Source organism: Eschrichtius robustus, chromosome 4, assembly GCF_028021215.1.
Source record: "Eschrichtius robustus isolate mEscRob2 chromosome 4, mEscRob2.pri, whole genome shotgun sequence".
Lineage (NCBI taxonomy): Eukaryota > Metazoa > Chordata > Mammalia > Artiodactyla > Eschrichtiidae > Eschrichtius > Eschrichtius robustus.
In genome coordinates this window covers 88,119,231-88,134,707 of record NC_090827.1, presented here as the reverse complement: position 1 = coordinate 88,134,707, position 15,477 = coordinate 88,119,231, and the positions used below count along the sequence as shown (strand labels likewise).

Here is a 15,477-nt window from a genome sequence, read left to right as displayed (position 1 = left end):
TGTGACTGTGAGCAAGTTACTTAATCTTTTTAGCCTTCTGCCCTCCATCTGAAAATGGGATGGAACTTATCTCAAAGGCCTTACATGAGGAATAGATGAGAAAATCCATCTCAAGGGCTCAGTGTAGTGCCTGCCCTGTAAGGCTGTGTTAATTACTGTACTCTTAGTGATTCCAGAGCCTACACGTGGTTCTGGGTCAGTGGGCCTAACAGGAGTGCCCATCGCCTGCCGGCCACTGCCAGTAAGATCTCTGTGTAGACAGTGATTTCATGTAATCCGCATAACAGCTCTGAGTTAGAGATGAATTATCTCTACGGATGAGGAAAATAATGCAGAAAGTAATGCAGTCAGGACTTAAAGCTGGAAGTCTTAAGTGGAATAACACATGATTTCTGGAGAACATATTGTGGGAGAGAGATTTTACTTTTTTATATATTCCTTTGTATCTATTTGAATTTTTAAAAATGTCCATGTATTATTTTCAATTTTAATTACTAGTTAATAATCTCACATAAAGTACTAGCTAATAAAAATAGAAATCTTTTTTTTTTTTTTAACCACACCTGTGCAGCTTGTGGGCTCTCAGTTCCCCAACCAGGGATTGAACCTGGGCCACGGCAGCAAAATCCTGGAATCCTAACCACTAGGCCACCAGGGAACTCACCTAAAAATAGAAATCTTGTATCAGTTTTTAAAATACACATGGTCTTTAATTTTCTTAATAGGGGAGAACAAGGCTAACCATCTTCTTCCAACTTTTCACACAAAGGCCTCAAATAGCTGTAAGTTACCTGCCCAGTCACTGGGGGATTTTCCCCCATTACAAACAGCCAGTTTACATGGCTCTATGAACTGTCTTTTGTATTTTCTTCCACTTACCAGTTCTCCTACCTTCTAATCAGTACCTATATTTTACATGTTTACTTATCAATTTACTTATCAATCCTAGGCATTGAAGCATCCTGCAACTTAAAACCAGCGCCTAATTCTATCTGTTTTAGCAAGACATCTTCGGGTTATAATTCCTTTACTAGAATATAAGATTATTAAGCACAATACAAGAATATTTTCAAGCAGAAATGTAAAGCAAATTCTAATTAATAAGCTCATCTTCACTTCAAAGTCTTATGAGCAAGGGATCATCGTATGTTCAAATACTCTGGCATTTATCTCTTTTTGGTGTTTTGTTTCTTTCACTCTGGTCTGCAAACTTTTTCTTAAAGGACCAGATAGCAATTTATATAACCATTTAAGATGTAATCAATCATGTAAAAATGTAAAAGACATTCTTAGCTCACAGGTGGCTGGCCAGATTTGGCCAATGGGATTTAGTTTGCCGATACCTGGTCTATTTGCTAAATTCCCTCGCTTTCTTGCATCATTTGAAAGAACAATATAATTCCCCTTTCTCAAAAAAGTAAGGAGTGTTGTTTTCCTGTCTAATGTCATACTGTCATGACTTATTAGTTACTTGCACTAGACAAAAAATAACCCACACAGTGGCTTATGCAGAATATTTTATTTATGTATTTGATATCTGTATAGGTGTCTCTGTCCCCATCTGTCTCTGTATTCTTATTGAACCGCTAAATTCCTAAAGGATGAGACTTGTATCTGTTTAACTCAATTTGTACACTCTCAGCAGAGCACAAGCATCAAATGGACATCTGACATATTTCAGTAATGATAAACACAAGAGAAAATCAAATATAAGTCAAAGAGACATAAGAAAAAACGTAGTTGAAGACACAAAATTCCTTATTTTAGGATTATGCTATACATAACTTGTAAAATCTACTTCTATAAGTTTATATATGAGATTATATTGGTTTTATTACTTAAAGAAAAAGGGAGAAATCGCAATGAGTTACAGGAAGAAAATGCAAAGTAAAAGTAACAAATAGTGGACTAAAAAAACATAGTGATCGGTGAGGAAAAACAAGAAGTGGAATGAAATAGATTTTCATTTCACTACACTGATTTTCTCTTCATGCTAAAAAAAATATTGCCTTTTAGTCTTATTTGGATTGATTGGAAATGGGCAGTGATGATCTTTTTGGACTAGAAAACCAACAACACAGCTCATTAAAACAAAAGGAGCAAAAGAACAATAACCAAACCATACTTGTAGGGCTACTTCTAACACGGAAGCATAGGAAAAAAAAAGCTCAAAGGCCACATTCTGTCCATTGCATCCTCCTCAGTTCAGAGAGACAAGAAATGGCATGGAAAACATCTTACCCAATTAATCCAGAAACCTCTAAACTTCCATGACACTTTTGGAAAGGTTAACAGGTTTAGCCCAGTATTTAGCATAGCCATTTCATGGTTTAAAATACATACTTAATGACAAGTAGATAAACCAATGATCAGAAAAACTGAAGCGTGCCATTCCCATTACAATGTGATGTTAAAGTGCTGCCTAAAGACATTTTATAAAGTAAAAAGTGTTTGAAGTTTAATTTTACAAAACTTGACACCATTAAAACCAACACAGTTATTTGCTATGCATCCAATCACTGAGGTAACAATATTATAAAAATATGTAAAAAATATTCTAGTTTCATAATTACAGATATGCCAATTCCCATACAGCTAGTATAAATTTGATTATTAAAAAAATAGCTTTGTTTCCTTAAAAGCACTTGATTCATTTACCATTTAGTATCAGATAGATATTTGCTATCCTGAAGTACCAAAAAAATTACAAATAAAAATGGCAATGTCTATACTCTGGGTTTCTTGTTGGGTAGATCCTGAAGACTAAACTTTGGAATTTCACCAGAAGGAGCATATGGAATTCTCTTTGAAGACACCTTTTTGCCAATTGTTTCAATCTAGAGGGGAAAAAAAGATTTTAGAAAGAAAATTATTAACAATTACAATACCTAAATGTAAAAACTCTGTAATGTAGTATAATAAGGGCTAAAACCTAGATGCTTTTTTTCTTTTTCAAGGCAGAAAAAGTTTCTCAAGTCATCTGGGCTGCTATGAAAGATCTTTGGTTCCTTCCACACTGTTTATGTTTCTAGAGTCAGTCTGCACTCCCCTTTTCATATTCATAACAGGGCACACTGACTCCTGTCATTCTCGACACCAGACCCCCTCAAACAGAATAGGGAACCACCTGCCACGATTGTTTCAGTAGCACATGTGAAAGCAATAAACAGACCGGATTCCAGTTAATTCACATTCTTTCAAACTCTATTCTAATGTCTGTTTCCCTCATTCTAAAAAGCCTGCATAAGCTATAACAGCATAGCTTTTTAGAAGTTCAGGTTTCAGAGCCTGAAAGGCTCCAGCTGGAATCCCCTCTATCCAAAATAATCAATCTTATCTTTAAAGACACTGCTTCTTTAATAGTCATAAGTTTATCTCCTCTCTACACAGCACAGATAAATATACTAAACAATCTTCATGTCTTTTTAATTAAAAATTAATATTTAATGCTGACTCATACCACAAAGGGCTTCTGCTTTATATTCATCAATTGTCTTATTTAGTGGCTTATAAATTCCCTTTATTTAGTAATTCCAGTCTAATTGTTTTTCCTTACTTGGAAAAGTTAATTTTATAAGAACTCAAACTTATTTTAAATATATACACCTCTACATATCTTCTCCTTTAGATGAGTAAAACAGGAATGAGAGAAAATGTGTCTGTGCCTGCAAATAATCTTTAAAAAATAACATTGCTGAGTTTAAGTCATGACTGTGAAAAACAATCACATTACTCACTAAGGTGGGATAGGATAAAAGGGTCCCCAGGGGGACTTCCCTGGTGGCAGAGTGGTTAAGAATCCGCCTGCCAATGTAGGGAACACGGGTTCGATCCCTGGTCCAGGAAGATCCCACATGCCGTGGAGCAACTAAGCCCAAGCGCCACAGCTACTGAGCCCGCGTGCCACAACTACTGAAGCCCGGATGCCTAGAGCCCGTGCTCTGCAACAAGAGAAGCCACCCCAATGAGAAGCCTGCATACCGCAACGAAGAGTAGCCCCCGCTCGCCGCAACTAGAGAAAGCCCACGTGCAGCCATGAAGACCCAATGCAGCCATAAATAAATAAATTTATTAAAAAAAAAAAAAAAGGGTCCCCAGGGTCTTTGATGGAGTGTGAACAGACAAGGATGTCATCTGATTTTTCTTGCAAGTTAATCTCTCATGAATGAGAAATGGGCACTGAATTCTAAATAAGAAGGATCTTCAACAAGTCAGTGACAGGTTAAGAGAACCAGATGAGATATTTTGAACAGTGGATGAAGCCTCATCAGTACCTCTCCAAGACAGCTGGTGCTGAGCAGACACACACAGCCAGCTCTAAGCACTGCTGCACTCTGCCCTGCTTCGGGACTATGCTGGCAGCAATCTCCCGGCAGATTTCTTTATCCTCCCAACCTCCCCCCAAGACTCCCACTCCATTTCTGCTCTGAGGAAATGGAAAGTAGCTCCCTCTTATTAATACTTTTGGGGCCCCTGGTAGAATTGAAATGGATGCAACATAAAATGTACTGTGCAGGTTTGTGTCAGCTCTCTAAACGTTCCATAATTAACTGACAAACTCTGAACTAAAAGAGGGCCAGCACCACTGCAGCTCCCATACTTTTCATTCAGACCTCTCACAGCACCAGCACAGTGCTGAGCACCCAGAGGCATAGGATCCCATACCAACATGTGACAACTATATTGCATACTGCAGTTTTCAAAACATTCATATAGGAATAAGTGACCTGGCCTCAGAGCGGGTCAGTGTGATGCAGACAGTGCAGCAGACTAGCTTTGGAGGCTCCAGGAAAAAAAAAAATTTTTTTATGTGTATATTTTCTTACTTGATGTTTATATGAGGTAAGGCAAGGCATATCTTGGCCCCATATGATAGGCAACTGATATTATGTAAGAAAGACCAACACTGAATGACGTGTAGATCACAATTTTAAGGAGGGAGTGGAGTACTTCACAAATACCACAGAACTTCCCAGAGAATGGACTGACATGTTGCCCCAGAGTTATGCTATTGCTAAATGAAAAAATATTAAAATTCTAAAACTCAAAGCCTTTAAAAAGGAAATGACCAAACAAATGAAACAAAACCAATCCAGGATCATGCTTACCTGGAAGCCAATGGTTTGTAGTTCATTGTGGAGCCCATCCAGGACACGTCGTCCATCAAAGATAAAGGCTGGCTTCAGCATTTTTTTATGAATGCGTTCATAGTCCAGTTCCTGTAAAGACAGAACCAAAGAAACAAGTAGAGCATATATGGGAACACATACTCAACCCCAAATGGTACTAGAACACCTCTAAAATTTTCCTTAATCTCATTACTGTCACCTCACCTTAAACATGTCCCATTCAGTGCAAATCACAACAGCATGGGCACCATCACATGCTTCATAAGGGTCCTTGGAAATGGTCACGAGCCGGGCCACTATAACAACCCAACAGAAAGTTGGAATAAGAAAGGAGTGATTTGAAATTATGCATTTTAACACTAAGATTGCTGGAGGAGTTGAGGGTCTGACAGAAGTGGAATGGTCTGGTTAAAGTGTGAGTAGGGGTAACGGTGGGGGGCCTGGAGTACTCCCAATTTTGCCCCAGAAGCACTCCTTGGAATCTCCAGGACTTTTTAGAATATGTTGGAAAAATCACTAGACTAACCCACAGCTGATTACTTCAAATCAAATTTGATGAAGCAATGTCTGAGAGTTTAATTTTAGAGAAATAAGGTTGAAAAGAGGGGCCTACCAATGATATAAATGATAAATACTGAACAACCAAAGGTTTCTAGAGAACAAAGTCTGGGGGCCCAAACTCAAAGTGACACATGAGACTCAAAGCCTACTTACCTTTGTCATCCTCTGAAACTCCTGGATGAGAAAGATCCACAACTATTTGTTCCCTTGGTACTTTTGGATCATATATATGGAGGTGTGCGCCTTCATCCATCAAATATTTGCTAATATATATACTAGACGACTCTCTGAAGGAAAAAAATCAGTATTGCTGCACTTTTAAATGGCATATATTCTAAATTTTTTTTTTAATTATTTTTTTTTGGGCCATGCCGCATGGCAGGTGGGATCCTAGTTCCCCGACCAGGGATCAAACCCACAACCCCTGCATTGGCAGCACAGAATCTTAACCACTGGACCGCCAGGGAAGTCCCATAAATGGCATATATTCTAATACCTAAGGGGTTTAATATACAGGTGAGATTCTATTTCTTGTGAGGATATTGATGTCCACTTTATTTTTATTCTTTATACTATATACATACATGTATTTCACATACACAACCACTATCAAAAAATCAGGATAAGGCCTTTCTCGCCTTCTGAGATGGCCCACACTCTGTCTGTGGAGTGTTTTTCTCTCTAAATAAATCCACTTCTTACCTAAAAAAAAAAAATCTGGATAAGATGAGGAGTTAACATTCTCAAAAAGGTTGAAATATTTCAAAGAACTGGTACCTCGTATCACCGGTGTCCTTTTTGAATGCAAACCCCAAAATAGCTATCTTCTTATCAGTCACTGTATTAAACAGACTGTCTATAATCCGGGAAGCAAACCTCCTTCTCTGGTAGTCATTCATGTCTATGACCTGAAATGACAAGGACAATTATGCAAGGATCAGTTAGAAGAGGTGCAACCTGTACCATACACTGCTCACAGCTTTATGGGTGAGTACTCTTGTATGAATACAAGCCTTATAAATTAACAGGAGGCAAAGATTAACAACCTCTTTAGTATCTACAGACTGAAAAAAATAAAGAAAGAATTACCCACCCCCCACTCCTTACAGCCAGCCTGAAAATTTTCATTTTCATTTGGCTTAACTTTCCATGCATCGGGCTGGGATGGATGTTAAGGTGGGGAGCACAGCTAAATTTCAACCCCATTTGAGGTCCAGCCATGAGGCCAACCTAAAAAAGGCACATAGCCAACTTCTCCAAACCCTGTTGAAGCAATTAAACCCCAAAGTACTCCTTCATATGCTTACCCCTGACCCCTCACCAAAACTGAGTGTGAGTAGAAAGTGGACAGAGAACAGTCAAACTATGTACAGAGTTATAGCTGCCTCTGGATGAACCATAACAGCACGAACATCTGGCAAAATTTTTAACTAAATGTTACGAGTAAAAGTCTCTGATCACCTAATCTGTTACTCTCCTAAGAATTTACAAACAAGACATCATACTTGTGACCATATGGATATAAGGAAAGACTTTTTTTTAAGGCTCTAAGCTTCTAGAAGCCGTCTCAGAGCCTGAGAGCTTGGGAAATGAGCTGAAAGTTTTGGAAAATCAAGCCTTTATCTGCATTTTCCCCACAATGGACAGTAAGATAAAGCCATCATACTGGATTGAGTGAAATGAACCTAAAAGTGTACATTTCCCTAAAAACGTTAATTTCCTTCCATTCCTACTGGCTGCTGAAATCTGAAAAGCTGTAAACTTGGGGAAAAAATATTTGGGAAAGGTACATACACTGGCTGGTATCTTGAACAAATTACTTAACATTGCTAAGCCTCAGCTTCCTCATCTATATATGGGGGGATAATATTAACGATGAGGACTAAGATACTACATGTAAAGTGCTTAAAAGAGTGCCTGGCACAGAGTAAGCATGCAATAAATGTTAACTCTATTTCCAGTTTGAGAAGGGTCTCTAATTTTAGCTCTGTGAATCTCAAAGGGACAAAACAAATATCAACATATGCAAACCACTTGGAAGCATGACAATAGAGGTTCTTTTGCCTTTACTTTTATCTTACGCCTTTCAAGATAGAGAAGAATTATAATTAAAAGTAATATTTCTTGCTTTACTCAGGGAGCAAATTTAGTTATTAAAATTAGAAGGAATACTGGTTTATCATAAACTTCCATCATAGATGATTACCAAAAAAGACAAATTATAAACACAGAAGCCCAACAAATAAACCTAAAATGAACAAATTGAATATAATAATAACTGAGTTCCTGGGAAAAATTAATCCTATCAAAAACATTTGACAGAAAAGGGTGACATGTTTTAATTAGAAGTTAATCATAACCTGTTGACTATAAAGATTAATACCTGCTGCCAATAACGAGCTACTTCGGGCAAATTTAGAGCCTCACAGAGATAAACCAAATTCAGAACATCCTTTTGAAAGCAACTCCCACCAAAACCTGAAGAAAGAAAGAAAAAAAAAAAGATAATATTTTCATTTAGGAACCAAACAACTAAATCATATTACAACTTTCTTTGTCATACTAATCAGAGGGCTTATGCCTGGATTTTTAATAATAAAATTTGAATGTTGGAAAATTAATGGGTTTATAACTTGTGTGAAATTTGCAAGCAACTAATCAACTCTATAAATAATTTCCTAATAATTATAAATAATCTTAAATAATTACAAATAATTATAAATCACTTTCTAGCTTAAGTTTTATTGTGGCTATATTTTCTATTTTTTCCCCTCATTCAGCTGGTATCACTGCCCTGCATCTCTAACTCTAACATAGAGCTGGCAAACTTTTACAGGCCAGGTAAAAAATATTTTAGCATTTGTGGGCCATACAGTCTCTGGCACAACTATTCAACTCTGCCTTTGTAGCTCAAAAGCACTCATAGACAATATGTAATCAAATGGGCATAGTTATTTTCCAATAAAACTTATTTACGAAAACAAGCTGTGGGCCGCATTTTGGCCTGGGGGCTGTAGTTTGCCCACCCCTGTTCTAGTGCAATGCAGTATACAATGAGGGTTGGCGTGGGCTTTGGAGTCAGAAACACCTAGCTACTCATTAGTTTTATGACTTTGAGCAAGTTACAAAAATTCCCCCGATCCTTAATCATCTCTAGAAATACCAACACCTTTGTAAAAGGTTATCAGGATTTTTTTTTTTTTTAATTATTTTTGGCTGTGTTGGGTCTTCGTTGCTGCGCGCAGGCTTTCCCTAGTTGCGGCAAGCAGGGGCTACTCTTCGTTGCAGTGCGCGGGCTTCTTATTGCAGTGGCTTCTCTTGTTGCTGAGCACAGCGGCGCTCAGGCGTGCGGGCTTCAGTAGTTGCAGCATGCGGGTTCAGTAGTTGCGGCATGCAGGCCCTAGAGGGCGCAGGCTCAGTAGTCCTGGCGCGCAGGCACTAGCGCGTGTAGGCTTCAGTAGTTGTGGCTCACAGGCTTAGCTGCTCCATGGTGTGTGGGATCTTCCCGGACCAGGGATCGAACTCATGTCCCCTGCACTGGCAGGCGGATTCTTTTTTTTTTTTTTTTAAACATCTTTATTGGAGTATAATTGCTTTACAATGTTGTGTTAGTTTCTGCTGTATAACAAAGGCAGGTGGATTCTTAACCACTGCACCACCAGGGAAGTCCCGGTTATAAGGATTAATAATTAAGATATATCAAGTTCAGAACTTGGTGCATAATACGCCTTCAGTAAATAGGAGCTATTTTTATTAAATGGCCACTAGGAGAAAATATCAAAAAGATAGAAAAGGCCAGGGAAATCAGTACTGAGAAATGGCATAAAGCCCCAGAAATACAGGAAAGGCTGTCTATGGCCCAATCTGTAAAAGACTCTATTTACCTTTACATCAATCTTATTAACTTATATGCAAAAAAAATATTGTCAGTTCTTGTTAAACTCAGTAATTACGTTCTACAGATTTGCCACAAACGCTGAATTAGCAAATACTGAAGCACTGCTCCTAGGCGAAATACAGCATTAGGTTCCTGTGAGCTTCTGGTCACATTTTTGCCAACTGATCAACATAATCTTGTTTTATGTGTATTTCTGTTTAAAGATACCTTATTTAAAAATATTGTTGATTCATTAACATTGAACTCACAGCCAATAATAGCACTATAACTCATGCCTGAATGAATGAAGCTTATCAAACCACATGTATTTTCTCTGTAAGGCACATCATAGCTTGCTGATGCTTTGGAACACTAGACAAAACTTCAGCAATATGCTTGGGGGCCATATTTAAACAGTGAAATCACAGGGAAAAAAGCACAAAAATGCAGCACTAAATAGACCACAAAAAGAGCACATATTTGCAGTACGAGAGCTAAAACAAGAAGGTATGAGTATTGCCTTATTCAACTTCAGCTGGGAATATATGTGTTGGGTGACTCAAATTTTTTGCTGCTCTGTTCATGTCTGCAAATGACCACCTGAGTATTGATGTTGGGTTACAAATACATTTTATCAAGTAGGCTAATTCACAAATATGGAATCCACAAATAATGAGGATTGACTGTAGTTCACCAAGGTCACATTTCCATAACTGTATTAGTAGGAAAAGCAAATGATAAGGAATTTTTTTCCTATTTGCTTCAATAAGGTGTTACATGATTTCCTATGTGGTCTCCCAAACTTATTCTACCTAAATGTTCTAACAAAATACTAATATACTCCTCCTAAAACACTGAACTATGTTTATCTACCAATCAGGCAGTAATTATTAAACAATATAAGTAACAGTTGCCTCACTTAGAAAGTCCCTGATAGGCTGAAGCCTACATGTATAATGGAATCATTATTTTAAGGGCATTTAAGTTAAGCAAAGCCTTCCATAAAGTTAAAGACCTAGCTAAATGAACCTACTTTATGTACAGAAAAATTTCAACTTACCAACACTGGCTTTCAGAAACTTATTTCCAATTCTCTGGTCCATTCCAATGGCTGTTGCCACCTCTTCTATATCAGCTCCTGTTGCTTCACAGAGGGCACTTATAGAGTTAATGCTGCTGATTCTCTGGGCTAGAAAAGCATTTGCTGCCTTAAAAGAGAAAAAAAGGAAGAATACGATGAGCTCAAATAAAAATTTTATATATCGGTATTATATTTCATTGAGTTGATCCCAATTACTGAGGGAGATATAAAAGTTACTGATGGGCTCAATTTGCGGAGGCAATGGGTGGGTTGGTAAGGGAAAATGTTTTAAATTAGAGACGAAAGATGATGAAGAAAAGGGTAAAAGAAGGGAAAGAGTGATTTTTTAAATTACTATTTTAATTAATTACATTAATAGTAATGTAATTACTATTTTCTTTTACATATTCCAGAATATTTTATACCCAAATATTTGATCCCCTTGTGAATATTATTTCATAATATACAAGAATATTATCTTCAAAAGCATATCTTTTTATTAATATTAAGAAAGTACCTGTGTAGCTTATCAGGGTTAAGAGAAATAAGTCCTTGGCTTTAAATTTAATAGAGAGTTGAGTGCTGTGTACCAACCAGTTTGGAAAGTTCTGAAGACCAAGTATTAGTGGTGAGGATCTTTTCTCTGGGAACCCAGTGCTCATACACAGCACACAGTGCCTGCACAGCTCTCTGACCCTCTGGGGTTTCATCCCCTCCAATCAGTACTCTGTCTGGGTTCTTCAGGTCCTTGATGGCCGTTCCTTCTGCCAAGAACTCAGGGTTGGACAGCACCTAGACTCCCAACGCAAAGGAAAGTTTTAAGCTAGAATTAATTACGGACAACTTTAAAGCATCGATATTTACATAAGAAGAGCCAGATTCTAATGCTTCCTTTTTTTATACCTGTAAATTCAAGTTGGGTTTTGTGTTTGCATCAAATATTCGACGAATACTCTCTGCTGCCCGCACTGGGACTGTGCTTTTCTCAGTCACAATTTTGTACCCATATGAGTTTTGCACAATGCGTCTAGCACAAGCTTCAATGTACTTCAGATCTGCTGCGCGGCCTTTCCCCATTCCATAGGTTTTGGTTGGAGTGTTCACCTGACGAAAGTATACGGGATTCAGAACAGAATATGAGATATTCACTGATTTCAAGATATGTCCTGGACCATCAACTGACTAGTCAACTGGGAAGTTAACATCATTAGGAGCCCTGGTTTCACCCTCTATTAGTTCCATGGAAATAATATTTTATGAGAACTCATTCAGTACATTTCTGTTGAGGAGCTACTATATATGTGTCAGAATCAGGGCAGGCAGGTTCCAAGCTAAGCCTGCAGATATAAAGATGAAAGAGACTCCAAAAGGAGTTCACAGTCTGAAATGAAATGTAAGTTTTCTCTTTCTTCCTCTCTTGATGGTATGTAATATATTATCCTGGTCTTTAAAACTAAACTTTAAACTCCTTTTTATTCTCCTTTTTTATAGACCTATATCAATAGGTTTTTTTAAATGTCTGCAGTATCATTCACAAATGCTTTCTTGGCTCATTAGAGCTAGAAATTATCTAGCGTCTTCAGGATACAGAATACTATGTAGACAAAGACTATCATATAGAAAGAAAAATAAATCATGAGTCCAGAGTCTAGGCATTTAGTTTTGGCTTAGCTGTATCATGTAAACTTGGAGAAGTGTGGCTGCCTTTGTCTCAATGACCTCATTGGAAAATGAGAAAAACACACTCTCTAAAATCTAACACACAAGTTTTATAACACTCTCGTAAAAATGAAAGTACTCTGAAAAGTCTAAAATTCTATGTAGGAATAATTTTTGAACCAGTAAGTAGCACCAACTGTCTTCTCTTGACAAGCTTATAACTTAATGGGAGACTAAATAAAGGAATCAAGCCAAAATAAATCAAAACGTGAAGATTGGGTTGAGGTGTAAAAAGCAGGAGGAAAAAGTTGTTTATATGCATGGAACAACTTAGGAAAAGAGTTAGACGTGGAAGTAAGGGTGCAGTGGAACACAGAAGGGCAAAGATGGTTAATGGGATAATGTGAAACATGCCAGAGATGGGGATGATCAGATGGCTTCCCTGGGAAAGGAGCTCTGAAGATAACAACTGAAAACTGATTCAATAGTATAAAACTATTTCTACCTGGAATTTGCCTAAAAATAATTTGGGTAATCTGGGGTGGGAGGAAAGGGACAGAAGTAGTAAATAAATCAAGATCAGCCATGAAAACTGTTGACAATGGGGTTCACTATATTGTTGGTTTCATTTTTTGTATAAGTTTGGTGTTTTCCCCAATGAAAAGTATACCACAAGCACATTTAACAAAAAAGAAAAAACTGATGCAGAGAATAATGGGAACTAGGTAGGAGTTATACTACAATAAATTACCCTAACAGGCACACAAAGTAATAGCTTGGAAAGATTTAAGGCAGCTCAGGCTAGATCGGCAGAGAAGCAAGCGTAAAATCAGCTATCTGTGCCAGACCACACTAAGGTGAACTCTATTGCCTTAAGAATAGATACTTAAAAAAATTTTTTTTCGTATAGAAAAGTCCCCTATTCCTATTCCAGGCTATGGTTATCCAAATGTTGGACTAAGGTAACTTCTTGATTTTCTCCAAGCACCTAGCTACTCCAAAATAATTTCTCCTTTTCTATGCCTCTACCCTAACCTCCTGCAAGCTTAAGTAGAAGACTGGGTAGGTGAGTCATAGAAGTGGCACCAATTTCTCTGAAGTAATTTTTAAAAAGAGAGACTGAATTCATAACAGTTTTACCAAGGGTTTCATTACTACTTTCTTCTGGAGTTCCCATTTCTTCACAGTACTGATTTTGTCTCAATACACAATCAATTCAACATCATCTCTGCTCTATGGACCCCATGGTGTTCACCTCATGGAACCCAGTCAAAGCTCACACCACTGGCTTTCCCTTTATTCCTTAAGGCTGTACAGGTCTTGAGTCATATAACACCTTAGCTCAGCCACCAACTGGTGATAACTACACCATCACACACAGAATATTTGAGTAGATGTTTACCAGGACAGCAAGAAAAAAGTTACCTTGGTTCAAATATTGAATTATCAGAGTGTATTCCCAAGCATTCATTCTACTTTTTTCATTACAAAGGTACAACAGTTAAGCCATATTATGAGTTGAAGGTGTCTGTGGACTAGCCTAATAACCTAACAAACATATGCCAAGTTCTAAACAATTAATTTAAAATGACTTTTGGAACATAAACTCATCTAAATAGGAGATGCCTGTAAGTTTGCAGCAAACTTTACCTGATTCTTTTTATCTCACTTCCACCACGCGGTGGAAACAAGAAATGATGAAATACATATACTATCACCATATGTGCTCACACATGCTCACATGTTACCAGCACTTCCTAATTCTAGATCTCATATTAGAAACTTTCTCTGAACTTATTTGTTCAATGATCTGAAATGATCAGATGATTACAGAGTTTGGTGAAGTGTTGGATAAAGTTAGTGGTAATCAAAATTCAATTGGACAACTCTATACTAAGTAATGCTGTGGCTTAATACCAATGGCTTTACTATTAAAATACAATGAAACTTCTATATAGACAAGAATACATTAAAACTCACACAGCAAAGGAAAATACTTACAGAAATAAATACAAGATCAGCTTCTTTAATGGCATCATCAATATTGGTAGAAAAAAATAGATTTTTTCCTCGACAGGATTCTACCACTTCTTTTAGTCCTGGCTAAAAAGAAAAAAGAAAAGAAGTTGTACATACATTTTACCAGTCATATGAGATAACCCAATAGTATAGAATTACATTCATTAAGGGGAAGGTCATGTGTAATTTAAAGGTCTAGATTTGCTCTCAAATAACACCTCTGTAGAAAAATCAAAGATTATACTGGTACTGAAGGCCATCAGGTGTACATTATATAACAAATAAAGCAAACCTGAACTTGCCACAATTAAAGCAGCAGATTAATTTAATGCATGTCATTCTTTACCATGTTCCGGACTACTCCATAAGAGTTAACAATTAACTCCAAGTATCAACACAATCATCAGAAAAGTCAAAAGTCTTTGTGGTTTCAAGCAAACATTTGATTTTGCATTGTCACTAGAATACAGGTTTTTACTCCCAAGAATTCAGGCCATAGAATACAGGCCATTCAGAGTGGTTGTGAAACAGTCTTTACTCTACACATACATAAATATATATTTTTTCTAAGTCCCATTATAAGAAACACTTCTATTAAAAAATTTGTTACTTTTCCCATACAATTTAACAGGAGATATAATTAAGAATTTTGAGCTGTACAACACCACCTAACAAGTATTCTTGCCTCCACCCCCCAAAAAAATCAGGTCTAAATCTGATCAGACCAGTCCAATCAGCAAAATCTGTTTATCTACAGGATAAACAACCTGGTTTCTTCAATAAACAAACTGAAGAGAAAAACAAAGAGAGAAAAAGAGAGATTAAAATACTGTGGTCTTGGGACTTCCCTGGTGGCACAGTGGATAAGACTCCACGCTCTCAATGCAGGGGGCCTGGGTTCAAACCCCGGTCAGGGAACTAGATCCCACATGCATGCCATAACTAAAAGTTTGCATGCCGCAACTAAGGCGCCAGCGAGACACAACTAAGGAGCCCTGGAGCCACAACTAAGGAGCCGTGGAGCCACAACTATGGAGCCCACGTGCTGCAACTAAGACCCGGCACGACCAAATAAATAAATTAAACAAAAAAAAATATTGTGGTCTTAGGGAATTCCCTGGCGGTCCAGTGGATAGGACTCTGTGCTTCCA

The 15,477-nt window shown here is 37.5% G+C and overlaps 1 protein-coding gene across 1 annotated transcript in view; it reads right to left on the bottom strand.

Annotated features, from left to right (window-relative positions):
* Positions 1-1,504: 1,504 nt before the first annotated feature.
* UGDH (UDP-glucose 6-dehydrogenase) overlaps positions 1,505-15,477 on the bottom strand; it is a 28,915-nt gene continuing 14,942 nt past the window's right edge. The window contains exons 3-12 of the mRNA XM_068543084.1: positions 14,309-14,410; positions 11,552-11,752; positions 11,243-11,440; positions 10,628-10,775; positions 8,074-8,168; positions 6,468-6,598; positions 5,844-5,977; positions 5,334-5,425; positions 5,109-5,219; positions 1,505-2,837 (exon numbers count right to left, since the gene is read on the bottom strand). Of these exons, the coding sequence (XP_068399185.1) occupies positions 2,727-2,837; positions 5,109-5,219; positions 5,334-5,425; positions 5,844-5,977; positions 6,468-6,598; positions 8,074-8,168; positions 10,628-10,775; positions 11,243-11,440; positions 11,552-11,752; positions 14,309-14,410 (1,323 nt within the window). The 3' untranslated portion in view covers positions 1,505-2,726. The remainder of the gene's footprint in view (positions 2,838-5,108; positions 5,220-5,333; positions 5,426-5,843; positions 5,978-6,467; positions 6,599-8,073; positions 8,169-10,627; positions 10,776-11,242; positions 11,441-11,551; positions 11,753-14,308; positions 14,411-15,477) is intronic.